The sequence below is a fragment of the Furipterus horrens genome, unplaced genomic scaffold (assembly GCF_987537825.1).
Source record: "Furipterus horrens unplaced genomic scaffold, mFurHor1.1.pri manual_scaffold_13, whole genome shotgun sequence".
Lineage (NCBI taxonomy): Eukaryota > Metazoa > Chordata > Mammalia > Chiroptera > Furipteridae > Furipterus > Furipterus horrens.
This window is the reverse complement of record NW_028327183.1, coordinates 46,427,643-46,451,689: the sequence shown is the minus strand read 5'-3', so window position 1 is coordinate 46,451,689 and position 24,047 is coordinate 46,427,643. Positions and strand designations below refer to the sequence as shown.

General features: G+C 54.0%; 2 protein-coding genes across 2 annotated transcripts in view; one reads left to right on the top strand and one right to left on the bottom strand.

Annotated features, from left to right (window-relative positions):
- Positions 1-10,839, bottom strand: part of SYMPK (symplekin scaffold protein) — a 34,654-nt gene extending 23,815 nt beyond the window's left edge. The window contains exons 1-7 of the mRNA XM_090261019.1: positions 10,759-10,839; positions 5,836-5,959; positions 5,663-5,728; positions 4,446-4,499; positions 4,282-4,355; positions 1,905-2,031; positions 948-1,197 (exon numbers count right to left, since the gene is read on the bottom strand). Of these exons, the coding sequence (XP_090117145.1) occupies positions 948-1,197; positions 1,905-2,031; positions 4,282-4,355; positions 4,446-4,499; positions 5,663-5,728; positions 5,836-5,940 (676 nt within the window). The 5' untranslated portion in view covers positions 5,941-5,959; positions 10,759-10,839. The remainder of the gene's footprint in view (positions 1-947; positions 1,198-1,904; positions 2,032-4,281; positions 4,356-4,445; positions 4,500-5,662; positions 5,729-5,835; positions 5,960-10,758) is intronic.
- Positions 10,840-11,669: 830 nt separating this feature from the next.
- Positions 11,670-18,297, top strand: FOXA3 (forkhead box A3). The gene is made up of 2 exons (XM_090259826.1): positions 11,670-11,880; positions 16,565-18,297. Exons 1-2 carry the CDS (start codon positions 11,812-11,814, stop codon positions 17,543-17,545), a joined length of 1,050 nt encoding a protein of 349 aa, XP_090115952.1. The 5' UTR covers positions 11,670-11,811; the 3' UTR covers positions 17,546-18,297.
- The last annotated feature ends 5,750 nt before the right edge of the window (positions 18,298-24,047 follow it).

Here is a 24,047-nt window from a genome sequence, read left to right as displayed (position 1 = left end):
ATTACCCTCCCTGATCCGGTCCCCAGAAGCTAACCCCTCAAACTGTGGTGGATCTCTTTCTTTGCAAAAACATTCTAGATGTCACATTACTAGATATAGTGAATAAAAAACAGAATGTGATGTAACCGTATTATGGAATATTGTGTAGCAACTGAACATGATTTTTATAGGGAAAAATATAGCTTAAGATAAAATCGAGTTAAAAAGGCTGCCAATCAGCACATAACAATAGCTTGCAGTTGGGGATGCTTACTTGACAGCCATATTAATGACCCACACCCTAAAGTAGATAATGACCTCCAATTACCAACGAAGAAACACAAGAGGCCGCTTGCCCAAGGATGGAGCAGAGACTCCAACACAAGCCACTACCCTCTAATGCCTCTCGGCTGCAAACAGAAAGCATGGTCCTGTTTTTTTGTAAACAAAACAGTCATCAAACACAGAAACTATGAACATATACAGGCAAAGATCTGTCTTTGCACAGAAAACCGTCTGGAAGGAAACAATATCCTTCGCAGCATTTATCTCTTGGAAGCAGGGCCGGGGTGTTTCCCCTTTAGACCCCTCACACCTGCTGCTTGGCACTTCAGTCGTGTGCATGTACGACTTTTATAATTTGCAATAGGAAAACCATAACTAGCCAGCACTGAGTGCTCACGCCCTCATGGAACCTCACTGCGAACCCATGAGAGGGGTTTTACTATCACTTCCATGTGACAAAAAGAAACTGAAGTTCAGAGAGAAGTAACTTGCCCAAGTTCACACAATGAGTTTAAGTGGTGAAGCAGGGATCTGAACCTAGTGTCCAGGGGTATAACCACTGTTTCATACTGTTTCCAGAAATTAAAAATAAAAAGAAACAAGGGGGGAGGAGGAGGAGGAGGAGGGCCGGAGGAGTGACTGACATGACAGACAGCTGAGGAAGGGTGGGGGGTGGCGCTCACTGTACTGGACGTAGGGGTGGTCGCGGGGAACGCGGTCCAGGCTGACATCCTGCTCGTGGCGCCGGGGCACCTCTGAGTCGGCCACGCGGGGTGACAGGGTGACAATGAAGGCCTCCACAAACTTGATGGCGTGGGTGCGGACACCATCATTGTCAGTGTCCAACATCAGAATGATGTCCCCAGCCATGGCCGACATCATGTCCCAGCAGGCCTCCTGGAGCTCGCTGATGACCCGGGACTTCACCATCCACTGCGAGTGGGCCCAGAAGTGGGGACAGACAGAGAAATGGGGACAGACATCAATCGCCAACTCCACCACCACCCATGTATCTGTAAGTGATGATGAAAATTTCATTCGGGAAACATTTACTAGGTTACAGCTCTGCCCCCAGCCCTGTGCTAGGTGATACTGGGAACAGGACCAGTGGTGACCAAGACAGATTTGGTTCTGCCCTCATGAGGTTCACAGACAGTGACAACCCAGAGGGATGAAGGCATCAATCTTAAGCCAGACAAAGGAATAGCAAAGCGCAATGCGGACCTCACGAGGTAGAAGCAGAGATTAAATTAATGCACCTATACATTCACGTTAATGAACAGCACAGCACAGGGTGTCCTTCTCCTTACAGCACTTACTGCAGCCCCAAGTTAGCATGCGTGCGATTCCTGAACGAGGGTATGTCCAAGGCGGGTCTGGCCCAGCTTGGAGGTACCTGGGGAATGTTTGCAGAGCGCATAAATAAATGGGTAAGCGGAGGAAGGTTATGACATAATGGTCACCCTTGACCATTAGACACTCACATTAGATCCCTCTGTTGTCTGTTCCCAAAGATCAACAGTACATCTTGCTCACACAGACTCTGATCTGAGCCTGGTTTTGAACTCTCTTAACAGAGGAGTCTGTAAACCAGATGTGACAGGTCAAGACGCCCCCTGGCGGGGGGGGGGGGTGCTCACCTGTAGGGCCACCTTGTAGAGCTGGGTCATGGTGAGGATGGCTTTCTTCACCACATTCACATTCTCGTCCCTCAAGAGCATGTTGAGGTTCGCAATCAGTTTCAGCAATAACTCAATGTCGCGCTTGCTGGGGGAGGGAGGACAAAGGGCAAGGTCAAGGTGGTCTCGGGGCAGGTGAAAGGTACCTGGGCTCCAAGAGGAGAGGGACTTGGGGTCAGTGTGTCAGGAGATCAGGATGAAGGTGGGCAGTCAGGGAGCGTACCTGCTTGTTTGCCGGCACACTGGGGAGCTGAGAGCAATAATGGGCACCTTTGGGCACAGCTACCCTTGACCCTCTGTCTAGGCTGCTCATGCAGCCCCCACTCTTGCCCTATTAGGGGCAACAGAGCCAGACAACTCTGTGAATGTGGGCAAACAGCCTGGTCTCATTTAGAATAGTACCTAGCCTAAAGCTTGCTGTGAAAACTGGGACAACCCATGTCAAGTGCCCAGAACAAGGAAGAAAGCATTTGCTATTAGCCATTACTACTTCAAAATGCTTTGCTTTACATAATTACTGGTTTTGTTTACTAGTGTGTTTACCTAAGTCTGAGAGGACCCTGAAAAGAGGGGACCCCTTCAGTCTGAGTATTAGCAGAATCTCATTTCTGACTGAAGAATGAAGGGCCTTCAATAAACATGATAAAGAAATTCAAGAAAGCCACACCTAGAGCTCAGAATATGAATATCATTTTCACAGCACATTACAACTTAAAATTAAATATGAAGCTAATTAGTCAGGAAACATGAAACTCAGCCGTCAGCTACATGAAAGCAGGAACAAAATCCGTTTCTACCGAGCGCTATGTTCCTGCAGCCGGCCGCAGATGCCTGGCACCTAAAGGCACGTAACGCCTATTGGCTGAACAAATAGTTTCAGTGTTTGCAACTCAGAAAACTTATTGCACATTCTTCCAGTACCAGGTGCAGATTGAGAATTTGGGCAACGGTGTTACAAACGTGGGTTATAATCACAGCTCGGCCACATACTGGCTGTGGGACCTCAAAAAACTCACTTCCTCTCTCTGAGTCACAATTCTATCTTTGGTTAAATGGGTGAAAAAAACGAATGCATAGTAACTTTTTGTTTTTGTTTTGAGAATCAAAGAACAAGGTGGCTAAACCATTTAGTACAGTGTCTGACAACTGGAACTATCACAAAATAAGGGCTATCTTACTGCCTCCCAGCCACAAAGAAGCCAGTAAATGTTTAATTGTAGAAATGACTCAGAGTGAACAAGTCGCTTTAACCTTCTGAGCCTCAGTTTCCCTTCCTGTAAAAGGAGGAAAACAGTCTCCAACCCGAAGGCTACAGTGAAGATTACAGGCGGTAACGCTGATGGGATTTAATACCGTGTAGCAGAGTGAGCATCCCACGTGGTTACTATCATGATTAAATTCCTATTTAACAAATACATACACAGCCCCTCCTAAGTGCATACACCATTCCAGACCCTGGGATACAGTGGTCTGCAACGCAGAGATGGCCTGCCCTCACGGAGCTGACGTTTTTGTCGGGAAGGATCAAGGTGAGTCCAAGACATTACAGAGCGGAGGGCAGGCAGGTGCCACAGCGGCGGGGCTGCGCTGGCGTGGCCAGGAAGGGCTTGCTGTGACAGGAGAAAGCAAGGGCGTGAGCCAGGTGGCTCCCTGGACGTGAGTGTCCCTTGCAGACACTCTCTTGCAAGTGGAGAGGCTATGAAGCAGAACCGCATTTTTTGGAGAACAGGGAGGCCGGGGACATGAGGGAAGGTCAGAGAGGCCGCCAGGATGAGGCCAAGCAAGGCGAGCAGTGTGGGTTTCACGCTAAGTGAGACAGTGGGCCGGTGAAGGTCTGAGAGGCGGGAAGGCCGGGGTCAGGTTTACATTTCGGCAGGACCACTCTGGCAGCCACGTGCAAGAGGAAGCAGGGAATGGGGGAGAGCGTTTCCTTTTCGGGGGGTGAAAATGTTTTAGAACTAGATTGTGAATGTGTTCAATGCCACTGAACTGTTCACTTAAAAATAGTTCATTTTATGTTATGGGAACTTCACTCCAATTAAACAAAAAGGGGAGTGAACGCAGGGACGCCCAACAGAGGCCACTGAGGTCACCCAGGACCAGTGTAAAAGCAAGGGAAGTGCTTGAACGCAGTCAAATGCTGTTCACATGGTGAAGGCAGAGCCAAGTCCTCCCTGATGACGTGGCTGTGACGTGTGGGAGAAGCAGAGGAAATCACGGGAAGGAGACTGGGTCTGGGAAGCGGAGGGCAGGACCCCCGTGTAGGGTCAGGCTGGGCGGGAGCTGGCGAGGGCGACTCCAGCAGGGGCGCAACCAGGGGCTCCCCGCACCCCCATACCATGCCTCCTCGATGAAGCCGATGACAAATTTGCGCACTTCGATCGACTTATCTACTTGGAAAGCGATGATCTCCTGCCAATATCAGAAGAAGGCGGGTCAGGACTGCACCAGGACCCATCCGCTCCCCCTACACCTACACCCTCTCCCCCATCGGTCACTCACATCCAGGAAGTTGTCCAGCAGTGTGGGATCTTTGTTGATGATCAGTTCCTGGACCTGGAAGGAATTGGGGTGGGGAGGAGGAACACGCATATAAAACCAGGGTGCTAGCCAGTGGCTTCCCCCGGGTCTCTTCTGTACATGGGGACTTTAAACACTGGCTCCTACGGCTGGGGTGAGGCCCCAGTGAGAGGACCCTGCCAGGCGCACGTCCCGGAGGACAGTGAGTACATCACACGTGGGGCTGAGGAGGAGAGGGCTGGGCTGCAGGACCCCTGCCTTGCTGAGGCTCGTCCATCCCCCTCCTGCTTCTCCTCCCCACCCACACAGCCACAGGCATTCCTGGCAGTGAGACCCGTTCCTGAGGGCCGTGGGAGTAGGTGCCTCCCACGGATGTCCTCCTGTCGCCCGGTGCTGGCGCAGCCCAGCTCCTACGACCCACGGTGCTGCTGCTCAGTTGTCCTCACAGCCCGCGCCGCCTGCCCCGCCACGAGGGAGGCCCATCGGTACCCCGCTCTGCTGCTGAGGCGGAGCCAGCTACTGTGAGACTACATGCTGAGCTAGTAGCAGAACTGGGATTCTTACCCAGGCAACCTCATCCCCCTTCCTCTGAACTCCACCTGCTTCCTGTTTTGAACCACAACTACCCCCCCCCCCCGCCCCAACAAGCTCCCCATGTCCTCTTTCCCTTTGCACGAGCTATTCTGTCCTCTCCTCAAGTCTTTCCCTCTCTTGGTCAGTTTCTCTCCTTACCCTCAATGTCTCAGCTCAGATGTCCCCTCTTCCAGAAAGCCCTCCCTGACTCCCCATCCCTGGACTGGGTCAGGAGCCTCCTGGACTCCTCCCTCCTAGCTCTGCTCACTCTGGGTCCTCACTGTCACATGACCTGCATGTCTCCCCTACCGGACAGGACCCTGGCAGAGAGGAAATGTGAGGATGAAGAGCACAGGATCTGGAGTAGGAATCCAGCTTTCAAGTCCTAGTCTAGCCAGCTCCTAGCAGTGACCTGGGGCTCATTCCTTAGGCTCTTGAGTCTGCTTCTCTCTACCTAAAGTGGGGATGAAGCTACCTTGCCTCAGAGCTCTGGGGCGAAATGAACGAGAGCAGGCCTGCACAGCACTGCGCGCCGTGGCAGGCACATCCTCGGCGCTGAAACAAGGGCTGCAGTGTTATCACCAGCGTCCCCCTTTCCACAGCCTCCCATGGCCCTGCGCCCTCACCTGTTTGAGCACTGTGATCTTTGAATCACTGGTGATCAGTGCCGCCTGGTTCAGGAGGTCCACCACCTGGAAGGAGGGGAGAGGCAGGTGACAGTGCTGGTCTGGCCGGCCCGGCCCCCTCAGCGCAGCCGGGGCTGGGCCTCCCCACGTGCGGCCCTTCTCTCCACGCTCACCCGCTCTGAGGTGGTCATGACGTCGGTGCCAAGCCCCTCCTCTTGTGTGAAAAACTGGGACGCCACGCTGCGGCGAGTGACGCTGTCCCCGCTGCTGCCTGCCATGGCTGCTGCCCAGTACTCCCTGGAGAAGAAAAAGACGGGCCGGACCTTCACTTCACCATCCACAGAGGCTCGCCCTCCTTTCCAGCCAGTGCAGGCCCTGCTGGGTCCTCTGAAGCCCCTCGCGGCTCCAGGCCCTGTCTCAGGCTGTAAGTGTACGCCAGGGTTGTGACTGGGGGAGACCGATGTCTCTCAGGACAGAGGCAGCGCCTCCCCTCCCCTCCAGCCCTTCCCACAGAGCGGGCTGACCGCAAACATCTGCGGGATGACGGAACAGATGAGCTGGTCTCGGTCTCTCCATGTGGGCTGAATGCTCTGGGCGGGACTCCAGAGCAAGCTTTCTGAGGTATGGCAGCAGCAAAATCCTGTACGCAGTAAGTACGCAGTACATCGGAAAGGGCTTGGTTAAAAGAAATGATGACTCGCCCTGACCAGTATGGCCCAGGTGGTCAGGTGTTGTCCACAAAGCGAAAGGTCACTGGGTCGACTCCTGGTCAGGGCACATGCCTGGGTTACGGCCCGGTCCTGGTCAGGGTGTGCGTAAGAGGCAACCAATCGATGTTTCTCTCCCTTTTTCCCTTCCTCCCTTCCCCTCTCTCTAAAAATAAATAAATAAAAATATTAAGTAAAAATGTTTCAGCCATTTTCCGGAATACTATAGAGTTGTTTTTAAAAAGGGTTGGGGTAGGGGAGACTTTTGGGCACCTGTCCCAAAGTCACACTGGCACAATTCTGAAATAAGAATATCAACCACAAAACTACTCCTAATAGCAAAAACCTCTTAGCAACCCAAGTGTTCTCAAACAAGGAGACTGGCTGAAAGCTATGACACATCCACATAATAAAATACTACGCAACTGTGAAAAGGAATGAGGAAAATCTCTACACCCAATACACAGAGGGCTCCAGCATATATTAAGTGAGAACCGCAACGTGGAAGACAATGTTTACTGAGGGAACTATGTATAATGGTTCGAAAAAAGAAAAACTGAAAGGATAAACCAAAAAGTGGAAGAGAAAGGAAACAATAAAAAACACTTTGGTGGATCTCCGTGTAATATAATCATAAAAAGAAGTCCACGACAGCCTCTTGTATCACAGAATATGTACAATGCCATCCAGTTTTGTCAAGTTTGCATAGATACATAGAATGACCGGAATCAGTTTCCTCTTCTGTGAAACCGGGGTGGTAAGCGTTTCTCTCTCAGGACTGTCCTGAGGGATGAGTTACTACACCTAGTAAGTACAAGGTAAGTACTGCTGCTGCTTTTGTGTACACAGGACCCCACAGGTCCCTTTGTGCTGTCTGGTTACAGCGGCTACAAGCAAGTTCAAGTTCCCCAGGGCCGGCTCTATGCTTTCGACTCAAGAGGGAAATTACATGCTGATGTGTTCTGCCACCGGGCACGTCATCTACAAGCTACCAGAAGGTTCTAGAGAGCTGCTTGAGCCTGGGTGGCCACCAAGCCCCGGTGGTCACTGTGGACTGGAGCACATGACAGACTGCGGGACCTGCCTCACTGCCTCCATGGACGGCAAGATCAAGCTGACCACCCTCCTGGCCTGATAAAGCCTGATGGGACCGCCCTGGGGCACTTCCTCGGAAGCAGTATTATTCTGGGGGTGGGGAGAGATGAGACAGGAAGATAGGACCTCCACTTCTGGCTCCCTGCTGGGGCTGGCAATCTTCAGGGAAAGGTTGTTTGGGTGCTCGGACAGCGTCCGGTGCAGTGTCTGGAACGGGAACCCCATGGAGTAGTGGCACATGCTCCCCCACGACCAGCACACTGGGCTGTGCCAGAAGAACACCCCAGACAGCATCAGGATGGCTGCTCTGTTGGCCCAGGAGAGATTGACAGTATCTTGCATATATTTGCTCAGTTTTCTTCTTTTTTAAAAAAAGAATGCTCTCATGGTTTAAAAAAAATAATAAATAAAGGTGCCCTGGCCGGTGTGTCTCGGTTGGAGAGTCGTCCCATAACTGAAAGGTCGAGGGTTCGATTCCCCGTCAGGGCACATACTCAGGGTGTGGGTTCCATCCCCAGCCCAGGTGCATAAGATCCCCGGTCAGGCGCGTAAGGGAGGCAACCAATCAACGCTTTTCTCTCCCATCGATGTTTCTCTCCCTCCCCCTTCCTCTAAAGCCAATGAAAAATGTCCTCAAGTAAGGATTAAAAAATAAATAAAAAGATCGGAAGGGTAATGCACAAACTGTTAATAAAAATTTGAAGAGGGTGAAAAAGATGCATCTTTTATTTTTTAAGAGTTTATTTATTTATTTTTAGAGAGAGGGGAAGGGAGGGAGAAAGAGAAGGAGAGAAACATCAGTGTGTGGTTGCCTCTTGCATGCCCCAACCAAGGACCTGGCCCACAACCCAGGCATGTGCCCTGACTGGGAATCGAACGGACAACCCTTTGGTTTGCAGGCCGGCACTCAATCCACTGAGCCACACCAGCCAGGGCAAGATGTATCTTTCAAAAGGAACATATAGATAGTACGTGGTAGTTATTGAACAGGTATCTGCTGAATTAATGACTAGCCAACAGCTTCCTTCCTAGTGTCCCACCTCTCAGTCCCACATCTCGCTTCGAGTCAAAGCCAACACCTTCACCAAGGCCTGCTGGACCTTATGTGACCTGGCCCCTTTCACCTCTGCCCTCACTTCCCTCACTGCTCTCTGCTCCAGCTGCTCTGGCCTCCTTGCTGTCCCCTGAATGCGCCAAGCATGCCCCTTCCTCAAACCTGTGTGCTCCTTCTCCTTCTGCATGGACTCCTCCTCCCCTACACATACTGGCACAACTCCCCTCCTCGTTCCCTTCAGCACCGAGGTCTTCCCCGACCACCCTAGTTCAAATTTCAATTTTCTCTCCCGCCCATCTGTGTTGCTTTGTTTTTCTCCATGGCGTTTATTATCATCAACAAACTACCTATTTGTAAGCTCCCTGAGGGCAGAGATGTGTGTGTGTGTGTTCACTATTTCCTTACTATGAAACACTGCCTGTCCCCTAGTAAGTGTTCAACAATTATCTGCTGAGTGAATGCCAAAGTGCTTCTCAATCACTGGGCTTAGTATTCCTTCCCTTTGGCTCTAAAATGCTTGAAGAATAACTACTAGGTCCTGGCTGCTGTAGCTCAGTGGATTGAGTGCTGGCCTGCGAACCAAAGGGTTACCGGTTTGATTCCCAGTCAGGGCACATGCCTGGGTTGGGGGGCCAAGTCCCCAGTTGGGGGCATATGAGATGCAACCAATTAATGTATCTCTTGCACATCGATGTTTCTCTCCTTCTCTTTCTCCCTCCCTACCCCTCTCTCTCTATAAATAAATCTTTAGAGACAAAGAAAAATAACCGTTATTAACTGAACATTTAATACGCACTGGTCACAATTCTAATACACTTATTAACTCAATTTAAACCTGACAACACCAACTCTTTGACGTAGGTACTACTTGTAATCTCCATTTTACAGCTAAGGACATTGGAAGAGCAGGAAGATAAAGGCGCTTGACTGCAGGTCCACAGTTTGCAAGATACAGGCCTAGCAGTACAGCTGCAGAATCTCTCCCTCTCGTCACTGAGTGTACTCCCTCTCTGGAAGGAACTGCTTCTCCACCCTAGGCCTGTCCACCCAAACCAAGGGGCATGGGGTCCCAACGGCCAGCATACCACTGTCCCCCATTAGAACACGATGAACCTTCTCACGATGAACCGTTCCACTCCTTTCATGACAGTACGTTCAGACCCACCAAAATGTTACCCTGTGTCCTTCCACTTCCACTTTCTCATTTTGCCTTTTACTTTTCAAATATACGTAATTTTCCCCTTTCTTTTATAAAAAGGGAGTATACAATAAACACCTTGCTCCTCTTCCTGTGCTTTCCCTGAATACATGCTTAAGCCCACTCTCTACATAAGTGTGTAGAGATTTTCCTCATTCCTTTTTACAGCTGCGTAGAATTTTATTATGTGGAGGTAATCGGTTTTTTTCTGCCAGTCTTCCCATTAAAGAACATTTGGGGTGCTTGTGGTCTTTTGCTGTTACCAACAACCATTGTTTCCCTGTCCTTCCAGGTGCCCTCCTTATGGGGTAGCACTGCCCCCCTCCCACCTGGGAGTGTGGCGACTCCCCTCACACGCAGAGTGGCCCCAGAAGTATCTTTCAGTCATTCAACAAACATTAACTGGGCGTCTTCAGTGTGACCAGAGCTGTGCTCCGGTGACACAGCAGTGACAACACATACCCAATCCCTGTCCCCGTGACGCTCACGGTATTTGATTATTCAAACAGCCAAACAAATAAAGGTCCAAAACCAAATTAGACCACACATGACACAAAGGAAAGGAACAGGGACGTATGAGAGCGTTTAACAGGCAGACTTCGGGGACAGAGGGCAGGAAAGGAGGGCTGCACAGAGGAAGTGACGTCGGTGCTAAGACCCGAAAGATGAATAGGAGTTAACCAAGCGGAATGGGTAAAAGGATGTTGCGGGCAGGAGGCAGCAGGAACAAAATTCCTGGGACCGGAAGGCGCACGGCGAGTTTGAGGAACCGAAAGGCCAGCGCAGCTGCTGGAACTGAGGAAGGAGCAGCGGCAGAGCCGAGGCCCGCGGGGCGGACGCGCCTTGGGAGCCACGTTGGAACTTTGCCTCGAGGACACTAGGGAACCACGGGAGGGTCCGGAGCGGGGGAGGAAACTGGGGCCCTACATGTCACTGCTTCTTTCTCTTCGAAGCGCCCCTAGCCCTCCACCAGCGCCCCTGCCGCCACGGGACCCCTCCTCCCTTGGTCCCCGGGCCCCCACGCCAACGTTGGCCCGCTCACCGCGGCTCCGGCCTCCGCCCCGTGGTGCAACCCTCAGCAGCACCTCTTCGCAGACGCCGCCACCGCCATCTTCCGCTTGCCCCCGTGACACAGCGCACGCGTCACCCACGCGGTGTCGCCGGGAAATGGAGTCCAATCGGCAGGCGAACCCCACCTCTACCTCTAGCCGCGCGACTGGCCTTCGGCCCTCCCCCAGACTACTCCGGCCGGTTCTTCGTCTCCTGCCTTCGAACGGCATGCCTTCTGGGAAGTGTAGTCCTAGTCCCTGGGCGGAGGCACGGGGCGGAAAGGGAGAAGAGGGTTCTGGGAAATGGAGTTCGCAGTGGTTCTGAGTCCCTGGACGGCTGGTGTCCGAGAGAGTGGAGAGTCCGGGTTGCGAAGCTCCCAGGTCTTGGAGGTGGTCTGGTGCCCTAGTGGGGTATGAGCAGCGGCCCCAATCCCTTCCACCTTTGGTCCTGATCATTTACACAATTCAGAGCATTTCCACCCGTCGGAAGCTTCAATATCCAGGCCGTCCAATGGGAATGTGGTTGCGAGGGTCTCTTATAGGTTTAATAGCAGCATATCAGGACGCCTGGAGTCCACCGCGCTGCGAGGCCCCTTTCCTCCGCGGCGCTCATGTTGAGCCCTGGCTACTCGCCTTCTCCTGTCGAGATGTTGAAAACCTCTGGGGTCGAGAAGGGCCCAGACTTCTGCCCTCAGGTCCTTTCTAATCAGCAGCGTATCCTCCCAGTCGCTCACTCAACAGACTTGTTGCGCTTTCGTGCCCCGGGGCTGCGGCTCCCGACGCCTGAGGTCTATCTCCTTGCAATCCCGCAGGGGGCGCCCCAGTCCGAGAGCGGGAGGGGAGCACGGCGAGGGCGGGGGTTGGAGGGAGGGGTGTCCCGACTATAAAGCTTGGCCGCCTTCCGCGGCGTCCTGGACGGCAGGGACACTGGGCAGTCGAACGGGCGGGCGCCGGTCGGAACTCGGGCCGCGCGGGCTGGGAGATCCGAAGCGCTTGGTTCCCCCCCCGGGCCGGAGCGGGGGCAGGTGGGGGCGCAGGCCCGGGGGATGCTGGGCTCGGTGAAGATGGAGGCTCATGACCTGGCTGAGTGGAGCTACTACCCGGAGGCAGGCGAGGTGTGTCCGCGGGGATGGCGGAGCGGGAAGTGGGGGACAGGAATCAAGGTGCGGGCTTAAATGGGGCCAAGGACCGGGGCGTGGGCTCAAATGAGGGTCCCAACTAGAGTTGAGAAGTAGAAGAAGTAGAGACACGGAGGCCAGGTGTAGGAGTGAGGGAGCGCGGCTTCCGTAGGCTAGTCGGAGTGAGGGATAAATGGGAGTCAGGAAAACTTCGGCAAGGGTCGGAACGCCGCCTAAACGCGAGGGTTCGGTGTGGGCAACTCCAAATCAAATGCAAGGGAGTAAAATGAACAAACCAAAGCTAGGAATCAGACCCCCAGGAAAGCAAGATAGGGGCAGAGCTGGGGGATTCGGAAGCGGGTGAAAATTGAGGAGGGAAAGACAGGAACTAAGAGATGGGAGAGGGAGATCACCATTAAGGGAAGTCTGAGGTGGGAGCTCAGGGTTAGAATATAGTGTTAAAATGGGAATTCTGGGGTAGAAATCAGAATCGCAGTTCAGGGATAGAGTGAGATCTAAGATAAGGTCAGAAATAAGTATTGGTGCTCAGGAATAAGAGCTAGGGGTTGGTTTTGAGAGTATGAAATAACAGGTGGGGTGAAGTTGGGATTCAGATAGAGGGGGGACTCAGACAGGGTCAGAGTTGGGAGCGGGAGAGTAGGAGAGGGGTCATTGTCCATTCCCCACCCCCTATCTCTACTCCTGACCCTTACCCCTTCCGACTGAACTTCACTGGTTTAATTGTTATTAGAGACCCTCAGCAGGGATTCTACTTGTTGGAAGCTGGAGGGTTTCAGGTTTCGGCACCTCTTTCAGTAATCTCCAGTAATTGCTAATGTCCTCACCAGCCTCATTTCTTACTAGACCACCCTGGATTAGGGGGGTGGGGTATAGTTTTAATTCCCTCACCCCAGCAGAGAGAAAGTCCGCCCCCAAGTCTAGCTCCCATTCCTCTTGCTGCAAGGACTCCTCCTTAGCTCACTCTCTCTGTAGTCAACATTGTGAAGTGAAGGGGGGAGCGGGGTCCTAGCTGAGGGTTATGAGGATCCGGATGCTTAAGTTCCTAACCTGGAAGGGGGCTGTGGGCTTGAGGTGGGGGAGGGAGGCTGGAATGGCTGAATTCTCCAAAGAGATTGAGATCTGGGGGTTCCAGGAGTCCCCATGTGCCTGAGTTATGGGTCTGGGGTTTGAAGCTGTAGGGTGAGACTCCTGGGTCCCCAGGCCTGTGGGGCTTGGCATGGTGCCTGGGAGTGGCCAGTCCTGGGGCTGTGGAGGTGTGAGGTGCACGTGGGGTGGGGCAGGCCGACCAGGGAGGGGTTGGGGAGTGTTGAGAGGGTGGAGACCTGTGGCTCGAGGTGTCAGAAGACAGAGAGGAGGTTGGAGGTGAAGGCTCCCAGATTGTGGGGGGACCCCAGCGGTAGCCCCAGAGAGTTCAGAGTCTGGGAACAGTGTTTAGGTGGGCACATCTTAAGTAAATTTTGGTGGGGGTTTAGGACGGAGGAGTCTGAAGTTTAGGGGACAATGTGTGGAAATTGTGTCAGAAATCGAGGGACAGTCTAGAGGTGATTCGCACTTGGGGGCATATTTTGGAAGAGTTGACATATGGGGGGCCTGGAGATGGGAATACTGTCTCAGGGTTTCCCCGGTCTTCTCGTCAGCTGAGCCATCACCTCCCCTTGGGTCAGAACAGTGGGGAGAGAAACATTTGCACTCACTCAACAACTGAGAGCTGAGAAGTCCCCCAAGAAGTCTTCCACGCCTTCTTGCTAGGGTGATGTTGACACCCCCAGGCTGGCTCCCTGTCTGGAAGGAAATGGTCCCTGCTGACCTCCTGGTCTCACAGATCAGCTGGTCCGACCGATCTGGAGTGTTGGGGGCTGCTTGAGATCCCGGGTGGAGACTGGACTAGCAACCAGGCTTCTGGCTTCACACGGCCTTCCCCTGCTCCCTGTCACACCCTCCTCCAGAGACAATAAGGAAATGAAAGGGGAGAAATTTCAACCTCCTGGGATGGGGGTGCAGGTCCTCTAAGGGCTTCCCCCCAATCTCAGCCCCGCCCTGGCAGGGAAATCCGGCTCAGACCCGGACACTGGGGGTTCATCCCAGCCCCGGGGCGTGGGAAAGCCTATGGTGGATTAGGGCAGCTGGCTTGCTGCAGGTCAGACCTCAGGGAGGACTTCCGTGTAGGGAGGTAGCCAGGAAAGGAGGGCCCTGGGGTCCCAATCTGTCTTCCTCTGTGATACACGGTGATGCAAAAAAGTCTGACTGAGTTGGAAAAGTGGAAGGGGGGGCTGTAGAGGGATTTAGGAACTCTTTGTAGATCCCATGAATCCATCACCTTCTCCCCTCATCTCTTATTCTGGGGAGGGGGCACAGGTAGCTAACGGGGGGGGGGGGCGGGACCAGTGCATGGGGGAGGGGAGTAGCTGTGGCTTCAATTTCAATGTGAGACTTCTAGAGAGGGGCTGATTCTGAGGGAAGGAGGCAGACGGGTGGATACAAAGGTGTGCTGAAGGAGAAAGAGATAGGGTTAGGGAGAGTTGGGAGTAGAGAAAGGCGGAGTGGGAGACATTGGGAGGAAAGAGATGGGGAGATGAAGGATGAGAGCGTGGGGAGCAGAGAGAGACAGAGGGGGAAAGGGAAAGACAGAGGAGGAGAGAGACATGGGGAGGGCGAGGGCGAAGGAGTGTAGAGGTCCTGGGGACCGAGAGAGAGATGGACAGATATACGTGGAGACAGGGAGAGTCAAAGGGGTCCTCGCTGGGTGATGGACATGTGAAAGAGAGAGTTTCCGACTGGAACTCAGACCTGGGTTGGTGACCGACTGTCCCTGACTCCCAGAGGGACCCTGGCAATTTTCTCTCTGGACATTGGGACCTGCAGATACAGAGATGGGGTAGAGACGGAACCCCCTACGTCATAACAAAGCTGGCTCCCGCTAGCGCTAGAGCAGTATCCCCAAGGCCATGAGACCCCAGAAGGGGCAGGAAGCAGGGAGCAAGGCAGCCCGGCAGATGGAGGATTGAGGGGGAGAGGATGGAAGATAGCAGATGGAAGGAGTAAATACACGCAGAAAGAGAGAAATCACCATTCGCCACACTCTGTATTCTTATCTCGTTCACTTCCTACTGGACTGTCACCTTCTTGAGGGCAGACAATTCAGTCGGCTGGATTGGGGCCGGGCTGCCTGGACTCAGAATCCCAGTTCTGCCCCTGCCTTGCTGTGTGACTCCGACACCTCTCTGGGACTTGAGCTTGCTCAGCTGTAGGATGGCAGTCATGATAGCGCCTGCCCATAGTGCGGTTGTGAAGGTGAAAGGGGACCTTTCCGTGCAGTGCTGGGAGCGGCGCCTGGCACCGAGGAGGCGGCCAGTAAATACTTGCTGGAAGGATGGAAAACCGTGTGGAGGGTTAGTTAGAGAGACGGAGCAATGTCTGCCGTGTTTAATTGATGCACATTTTTTCCCCATTTGAATGTTTCTGAAAGTGGAATAGGTTTGGCAGCCAATGGTGTCTAGGGATTATAATTTACAGTGGTTTTTTTCCCCCCTGTTCTTACTGACACTTAATACTGCAGTTTACAAACAGTGATGTCTTAGATTTGATAATATATATACATATATATATATTATATATAGTAAATAGATGCTATGAGGTTGAAACGTGATTTCTGATAGTCAAACATTTTTTAAAAGGTTTTATTTATTTTATTTTTAGAGAGAGGGGGAGGGAGGGAGAAAGAGGGAGAGAAACATCGATCAATGGATTAGTTGCCTCTCATATGTGTCCCAACCAGGGACTGAACCTGCAACCCAGGCATGTGCCCTGACCAGGAATCGAACTGGCGACCTTTCACTTTGTGGGATGACGCCCAACCATCTGAGCCACAGCAGGCAGGGCAATGGTCAAACGTTTTTGACCTATTAAAAACTAATTTTATCACCTAAAAGACGGAGAGAGAGTACACATATAGATTAAGTTAGGTAAATCAGCAGGTCTCGGTTTTTTGGGTCTCAGGACCACTTATCACTCTTAAAAATTATTGAGGACCCCCAATAGTTGTTGTTGGTGTGGGTTATGGCTCTTAATGGTTACCACATAAGGAATAAAAACCGAGAAGAACATTTTTAATGTATTAATTACTTCTAAACTAGCAACGATTTGTCAGTGTATTTTCACTAAAGTAGCTATGTTTCAAACCATTTAGTGAGCGGAGTGGCTCTGTTACATTTTTGCAAATCTCTTTAGTGTTGGGTTCCACAGAAAGGAGCTGGATACTCATCGCTGCTCCTACGTTGGCCCATTGCAGTGGCGCGCAGGAGAGAGAGTGAAGCGGGCTAGTCGTTTCTTAGCATTACAGGGAAACAGTGTGACCTCCTGCACAGTGAAACCCTATAAAGGTCTCGGCGACGCCCGAGTGTCCTGGACTACACTTCGGGAAGCGCTGAAAGCATGAGCTTCACTGTATTGGAGAATTGGGGGAGGGGGCAAGTAGGGGTGAGAGAGAGAGACTTCAAGGGACAGCTGTCAATGGGGGAAAGTAAGGATGGAAAGGACTCATAGGAGCAATAAGACAGACAGACAGACAGACAGGGGGACGCACAGTGGGTCCAGCAACCCTGTGCTGAGCAGCGAGTGGGGACTCACTGACCCCTCTCCATCTCTCTTTCTCTCCATGCAGGTTTACTCTCCAGTGACCCCAGTGCCCACCATGGCCCCCCTCAACTCCTACATGACCCTGAACCCTCTGAGCTCTCCCTACTCCCCGGGGGGCCTCTCCGCCTCCCCACTGCCCGCAGGACCCCTGGCGCCCCCCGCCCCCACAGCACCCCTGGGCCCCACCTTCAGTGGCGGAGGCAGCAGCTCAGGGTACGGAGGCCCGGGCCCGGGGCTGGTGCACGGGAAGGAGATGCCGAAAGGGTACCGGCGGTCCCTGGCGCACGCCAAGCCGCCATACTCCTACATCTCGCTCATCACCATGGCCATCCAGCAGGCGCCCGGCAAGATGCTGACGCTGAGCGAGATCTACCAGTGGATCATGGACCTCTTCCCCTACTACCGGGAGAACCAGCAGCGCTGGCAGAACTCCATCCGCCACTCTCTGTCCTTCAACGACTGCTTCGTCAAGGTGGCGCGCTCCCCGGACAAGCCGGGCAAGGGCTCCTACTGGGCCCTGCACCCCAGCTCAGGGAACATGTTTGAGAACGGCTGCTACCTGCGCCGCCAGAAGCGCTTCAAGCTGGAGGAGAAGGCGAAGAAAGGAGGCGGCGGGCCCTCCACGCCCCGGAGCGGCGCGGGATCTGCCGCCGCGGCCGCCGCCGCCCCGGCCACCGCCACCTCTCCGCCCCAGCCCCAGCCCCAGCCCCAGCCTCCGGCGCCGCCCGAGCCTGAGGCCCAGGCTGGGGAAGATGTAGGGGCTCTAGACTGTGGCTCGCCCCCTTCCTCCACACCCTATTTCACTGGCCTGGAGCTCCCAGGGGAGCTGAAGCTGGATGCTCCCTACAACTTCAACCACCCGTTTTCCATCAACAACCTGATGTCAGAACAGACCCCTGCGCCTCCCAAACTGGACGTGGGGTTTGGGGGCTATGGGGCAGAGGGCGGGGAGCCTGGGGTCTACTACCAGGGCCTCTATTCCCGCTCTGTGCTGAACACATCCTAGCAGGGGGGCGGGAGCGTGGCGGGCGGGGTATGGTCGGGGCCTGATTCTCCTGGGGACACTTTGTCCCTGCCAGTTAGCATCTTGGTTGGCCTATCACTCACTGTGGTGACTGCCGCTTCTGTGGGCGTCGTGTCAGTCCACCGGGTACTGTGACAACTGCCTTGGACATCCTGGCGGGCCATCGGGTCCTGTGAAGACTGCCATGTTGATTGATAGATATTATTGGTTGACCCATTGGGTGCTCTGAAAGCCGCCATCGGGGGCGACATCTTGGTCGGCCCTCTGGACGTGGATGGACATCCTCTTGGCTGATCCTTTGGTTGCGCTGGTGACACTGTTTCAGTTGCATCTTCTTGGGTGCATTGGGTGCTGTGATCACTTTTTTTTGGTGGGTTTCTTGGCCTAGTAGGTGTCAAGTTGGCCACCGTCCTGCGTAACATCTGTTTTGGTCCATGGGGTGCTGTGGTGCCACCATATTGGCTGGCTGACATAATCGCTGTCCCACTGCGCGCCGTGACGGCCACCGGAGCCCCTGTTTTGGCCATGTCATCACCGTCTCTTTGGTGTGAGTTGAGTGAGGGATGGAGGTGAGAATACTCCTTGGTTTTCTCCGGAGCCCTTTCCCCGCTCTGGTTCAGGAGAAGCCAGAGAGGACTGTGAGGGTGTGGGGAGTTTCTACTGAAGTCTGGGTCTTGCCTGGGAAGTGGGATACTGGCTGTGTTTGAACATTAAAGGCACCATTTCTGCCTCATACAGAATGTCTCCTTTCCTTGGTGGGTGGGTCCCTTGGAACTTGAACACCTGAATTGCTGTTTCCCTGTCCCCTCTCCTTCCTGCCCCTGAGCTGGCTGCCTCTGGGGGAGGGGCCGGGGGAGGCATCGACCTGACCTTTGGCTCTTTGCTGTCCCTGACCCCAAGGGCAGTTTGCTCACAGATAGCAGCCCCCGCAGCAGTGGGGCCAGGGCGGCAGGGGGAGGTGGCTGCGTAGTGACCAAGGCCATGGCCCCACCCCCACTCCACAGACTCACACCTCCAGCTCTGAGGCTCAGGGAGCCCAGGCGCTGCTCAGTATTTGGTTCAGCTGTGGAGAAGGAGAGGGGACGTGCAAGGTGTTAGTGGAAAGAGACTGTGTGTGTGTGTGTGTGTGCGCGCGCACGCACTTGCCTCTGGATCAGCACTATACCCACTGAGGTCTCACAGGGTGTTATATGTTGTTTCCGTATCTCGTGTTCGTACGTCTGTTCTTATTCTGGCTCTGTGTCTTTCTTGTGCCTGTCACTGTATGTTTCATGTGTATCTCCGTGTCAGCCTCTGTATGTTTAAGAGAAAGGCTGCTTGTGTTGGCATGTGCCTGTCACTGTTGTATGGAGGGTAGGCTGGGCCTGGTGTGTGTCCGTCACTTCTGCAGGGGGGTGTGTAGGGAAGGAGCTGGGTTCTCCTGTGGCCTCTGGGGGCCTCTGGGTTTGGGGCCCGGGGGCCTGTTCCTCCAGGTCTCTCCCTAGGCTCTGTCACTCAGATGGTCTGAGGACATGGCTTTCTCAGAAACACAACTGTGCCCTTCATGCTTCTCATTTCACAGAGCAGAAACTGAGACCCAGAATGGGAAGGGACTGGACCAAGGTCATTCAGCCAGTCTGGAGTGGGGGTGGGGGGCAGGGTAGGGTTGGTCTGAAATGTATCTTTTTCTTATTTCACATTTGTCTTTTTTGGTCTTTGGCACTCTATCACCCATTCATGTATGTGGTCCTTCAAAGACCAAAGGCTATCTATTTATCCATCTGTGTGTGTGTGTGTGTGTGTGTGTGAGGAGAGAGAGAAACGTCTCTCCCAGTTTCTGTGTCCATCATTCTCTTCATCTCTTAGTGTCATTTCTCTCTGATCACTTAGTCCCTAACCCTCTCTCTGTGCCTTTATCCCTGTCCCTTGTTTTTTTGTTTTTTTTTTAAATTTATTACTGTTAGAGAGAGACAGGAATGGTGAGAGAGAAACATCCACTTATGGATGCCTTCCTTGGTTGCTTCCTGTATGTACCCTGACTGGGAATCGAACCCACAACCTTGGCATAAGGGGATGAAGCTCTAACCATCTGGGCTACTCTGCCAGGCCTCTGTCCCTTGATTTTTTGAAACTGTTCGCTCATTCTCTATATCTGTCTGTCACATGGTCTGTCTTCCTCTCTCTTTCTCATTCTCTCCATGGCTTTGCCTCTGTTCCTCCCTCTCTCTGGGTCTCTGGGTCTCTCCTCTTCTCTCTAGGGGACTTCCTTTGGGGTCCACCTCCTCCGACTCCTTCGGATCTCTGGCCTCTCTTCTCTGGTCCCCCTCTCCCAGCTCCCTAAGTTTCCGCCCCTACCTGCCACCTCACACAGGCCGGGCCCTCTATTTCTGTCGCTGTGCCTGCCCTGCCGGCTGCGTGTCACCCCGCCCCCTGCCGTGCTGGCTCCGTCAGCCGTCCCACCAGCCTCGCTGTCCTGGGCAGGCTGGGGAATTCCTCCTGGTTCCTGGAAAAAACAACTGGGGCAGAGAGAAAGGCCTTCAGTCTCCCCGGGCGCCTGCCCCCCTCCCTCGGGCCTGGGGGTCTCTCCCCAAGTCGGAGTCGGCCGGCCTGAGGCAGGAAGCCCTGCGGTTTCTGGCTTCTCCCAGGCGGCCTCCGGATCTGGCCCCCGCCCCCCCCCAACAGCCCAAATATTATTCCGCAGGAGGAGTCGGTGGCAGCGGGAGGAGGCCCAGGCTGAAAGAGGCTTTCAGGGCGGCCAGGCCTGGGGCTTCCTGTCCCCAGGCTTGGGCCTCAGGCCGCCCCAGTGGGGACCTCAGGTGGCCGGAGGGGCGGGTGTTGTTGTAGGGTCCTCGGGGGAGGGTGGGGCCATCCATCAGGGTGTCTAGTGGCCACCAGCTTGGCTGGCGTGGGCAGGTGTGACCCCCACCCCAGGGACAGCCGGCTGATGTCCAGCGTGGAAAAGTACCACGGTCAGACGTGGGATGCATGGACAGACATGAGGACGCCAGAGATCAGAGATGGAGGGATGGCCGTGGGGACACAGAGGAGCCTGGGCTGGGAACACATGGGTCTAGACACAGTCTGTGGGCCTCAGGGGACATGGTCGTGGCAGGGGCCCGTGGGTGGGGAAACAGGGCCAGGGCAGGGTCCCTGCAGTGGGCAGGGGGCCACCTGCCTCAGAAGGCAGGAGAGGACAATGCCGAGGACAACAATAACAGCTGCTAGGCTTACTGTACGTCAGGCACTGTGTGAGCCCCTGACAGAAGTCATTGACCGAATCCTTCCCACCCACCCCCATTTTACTATAGGTGAAACTGAGGCACAGGGAAGTGAAGGTACTTGCCCAATCAGTCTGACAAAGAGTCAGTGCCCTTGACTGCCAGCCTGGGAAGGGACAACAGTGGCCTGGGGGGCCCTGGGGTCCCCAGGCCTCCCACAGTCACCCCCATTCCCACCACAACCTGTTAAAGGAGGGGGCCCTCTGGAAGCCAGCAGTTTGGGCAGTTTAAGTATGTGTATGTGCATGGTCGTGTCAATGTGTCACTGGGTGTCACACGTGTACCCTGGTGTCATTGCATCTGCGGGCTTATAGTATGTTAACTCTGTCATGTGTCCCCGGTGAGCATGTTAGCATGTGTTGGTTGTGCCTGTATGTCTGTGTCAATGCCTGTCACTGGGTTTCTGTTAGGTGTTGCTGTTTGGGTCACTGTGGATGCGTGTGTGTCACTGTTCTGTCTGTCATTGTCTTCTGTGTGTCTGTCACTGAATCCTCTGTCTGTCACTGTGGTGTTTCGCTGCTGTGTCTCTGTGCCTAACAACATGTTTGCCTGTCATTGGGTCCTGCTGTCTATGACTGTGTGTCTGTCATTCTGTCTGTTACAGTGTGTCTTTTGTCACTGGGTTCTGTGGGTCTGTTTATGTCTCTGGCACTCTGGGTCTGCCTATATCTGTCTCTGTGTGTCACTCACTGTGTCTGTCCCTCTATGTGTCACCATCTACCCAGGTGTCACCGGGTTACTCACTGCCCAGGCCACAGGTGGGTGTGCCGGGCCCACTGGTGCCAGAGCTGGGGCCCATCCCATCCCACCCTCCACGGGCCGGGCCGGGCGCCTGTTTGCAATGCCTGCCCCAGGTAAACACCGAGATCCGGAACCCAAGGGCCACCTCCCTCTCCTCTGCCCCTGCCCCTCAGCCTGCCCTGGACCGGGCTGGACCAGAGCCCCACAGGCTGTGCCCCCAAACCGGAGACGTGCCCTGAGCTCCCCTGACCTATAGTCACCAGCCTCCCTGAGCCCCAGCCCTGGCCCTGCCCTGTCCGCCTGCCTGTCTGCTTGTGTGTGCGTCTGTGGCCTCTCTGTTTCTGTCCCCGTTTCCTCTCACCTGGGTTTCCCTGGGGCTCTGCCTTTCTTTAGAATGACCCTTGTCTTCCTTCTGCCACTGTCTTTCTACCTTGAACTTTTCTGTCTTTTCTCAATGAAGTTTGATTTCTCTGTGTTGCTGCTCCGTCTCCGTGAGTCAGCCTCCTCTCCCTGCCAGCTGTAGCTCGGACTCTCTGCCCATCTGTCTCTCTCTTCCACTTTGCAAGTTTCTCTCTCTCCTTCTGTCACTGTGTCCCTCTCAGTCAGCTCCAGTCTCTCAGTGCCAGTCACGACGTCTGTGTGTCTCAGAGCCCCCAGCCCCCACAGGAGACCTCTACTGTGCCCGGGCCCTCAGGGGAGTGTGTGGCCCCCAGGCTCCCGCCCCCAGCCCACTGGAATATGTATATATATAAAGATATATATACGTATTATTTATATCTGTACCCGGGGGCAGGAGGGCAGACACTGGGGCCTTTGTATAGCCGCTGCCCGCTGCCTGCCCGCCCGCCACTCCTCTCCCTTCGTCCCTGCTGCCCGCCCGCCTCCACCCCCCCCCCCCCCCCCCGCACAAAAGGTTCCTGTGGGGCTTGCCAGCTTCCTCTGCCTGAGGTGTGAGTGGGCACGCCACGGGCGAGGCGGGCAGGGGCGCCTGGGGGATTTTTCCAGCTTCAGGGAAGTTTTCCGGGTGGGGAGGGCTCTGAAAGAGATCAGACTTCTCAGCTGGGCTACTGTCTGTCTGTGTCTGCTGTCCCTGGGCGTCCCCAGCCCCTTGCCTGGCTTGTCCCTGGGAGTCCGTCCGTCCTTCTAATGCCATTCTGACTTTTTCTCTGTCAGTTTGGGTCTTATTCACTTGCACGCACACTGTCATCGAGCACCTCTTCAGGCCCGGACACACAGAGAAACGAGCTGGTATCCAGAGCAGCTGACTTGCTGCCATTTCTGTCTCATTTGCTCCATCCCGTCTTTCGGTGCTTAAAACCCTCTGCCTTTTCAAAACAGAACCCAAAGTCCTTACCGTCGCCTACGGGGCCCCCCTTGCTCCCATACTGTCCTAACCTCATAGCTGCACCTGCCACGTGGCTGCTTCTGGAACAAACCAAGTAGGCTCCCACCTCAAGGCCTTTGCTCATGCTATTCCCCAAGATTTCTCCTAACTCGCTTCCTCATCTCCTCAGTGAGCCCTTCCCTACCTCCTTCTTTAACTAGCAACTGCCATCATTCTCTACCCCTTTCTCTGGCTTATTTTTTTCTTCTTTTTGAAAAAGATTTTATTTCTTTATTTTTAGAGAGAGGGGAAGGGAGAGAGAAAGAGAGGGAGACAAACATCGACGTGCGATTGGTTGCCTCTCACACACTCCCAACTGGGGCCCTGGCCCTCAACCCAGACATGTTCCCTGAGTGGGAATCAAACCGGCGACCTTTCAGTTCACAGGCCGGCACTCAGTCCACTGAGCCACACCAGCCAGGGCAATTTTTTTCTTCTTAGGACTTACTGCTCCACAGCTGTCACATTTTATGGCTCTGTCTCTATCTCTCCCCTGAATGTCAGCTCCAGGAGAGTTGGGGCTGCAGCCTGTTCCCTGTTGTATTCACAACACCTACTACAGTGCCTGTTGCATAGTGGAAAGGAGACCATTAATCTATCCAGCCTTTACACTAGCCCTGTGCTGGGCGATGCTGGGGACACAGTGGTGACTGAGACAACCTGGACCTGCCCTGATGGGGCTGACAATCAAGTCCCCAGTGATGATCCAGAATGTGCAGGGCTGGGATACAGAGGAATGGAGGGTCTGTCAGAGACCAGAAGTGGCACCTGACACAGACTGGGAGATCAAAGAGGGCTTCCTGGAGGAGGTGTCAGTTGAACTGAGACCTGGAAGAGGAGGGGTTGACTAGACCTTTTTGGGGGAGCCAAGTGACCAAGACAGATGGAGCTTGTCCTTAATCACCGTGTTCCATTCTCTCCCTCTGTCCCATAGAACTTTTACGTTTGAAGATGTCTTAACTCTGGTTCAAACCTATACCTTTTCGATTTCAGTCTCTCTCTCTCATCTGCTCTTTATTCCCTTCTGTCTGAACCTCAGTCTCCTTTCTCCCTCTTTCTATCTCTACTGTTGTATCTGGAGATTTCTGTCTCTTTTCTGAGC

What these genes read in the sequence shown, in the direction of transcription:
- FOXA3 (XM_090259826.1), top strand. Translation starts at nt 11,812, where the DNA reads ATGCTGGGCTCGGTGAAGATGGAGGCTCATGACCTGGCTGAGTGGAGC. An exon ending in ACTACCCGGAGGCAGGCGAG is followed by an intron (nt 11,881 to 16,564) that starts GTGTGTCCGCGG and finishes CTCTCCATGCAG; the next exon opens with GTTTACTCTCCAGTGACCCC.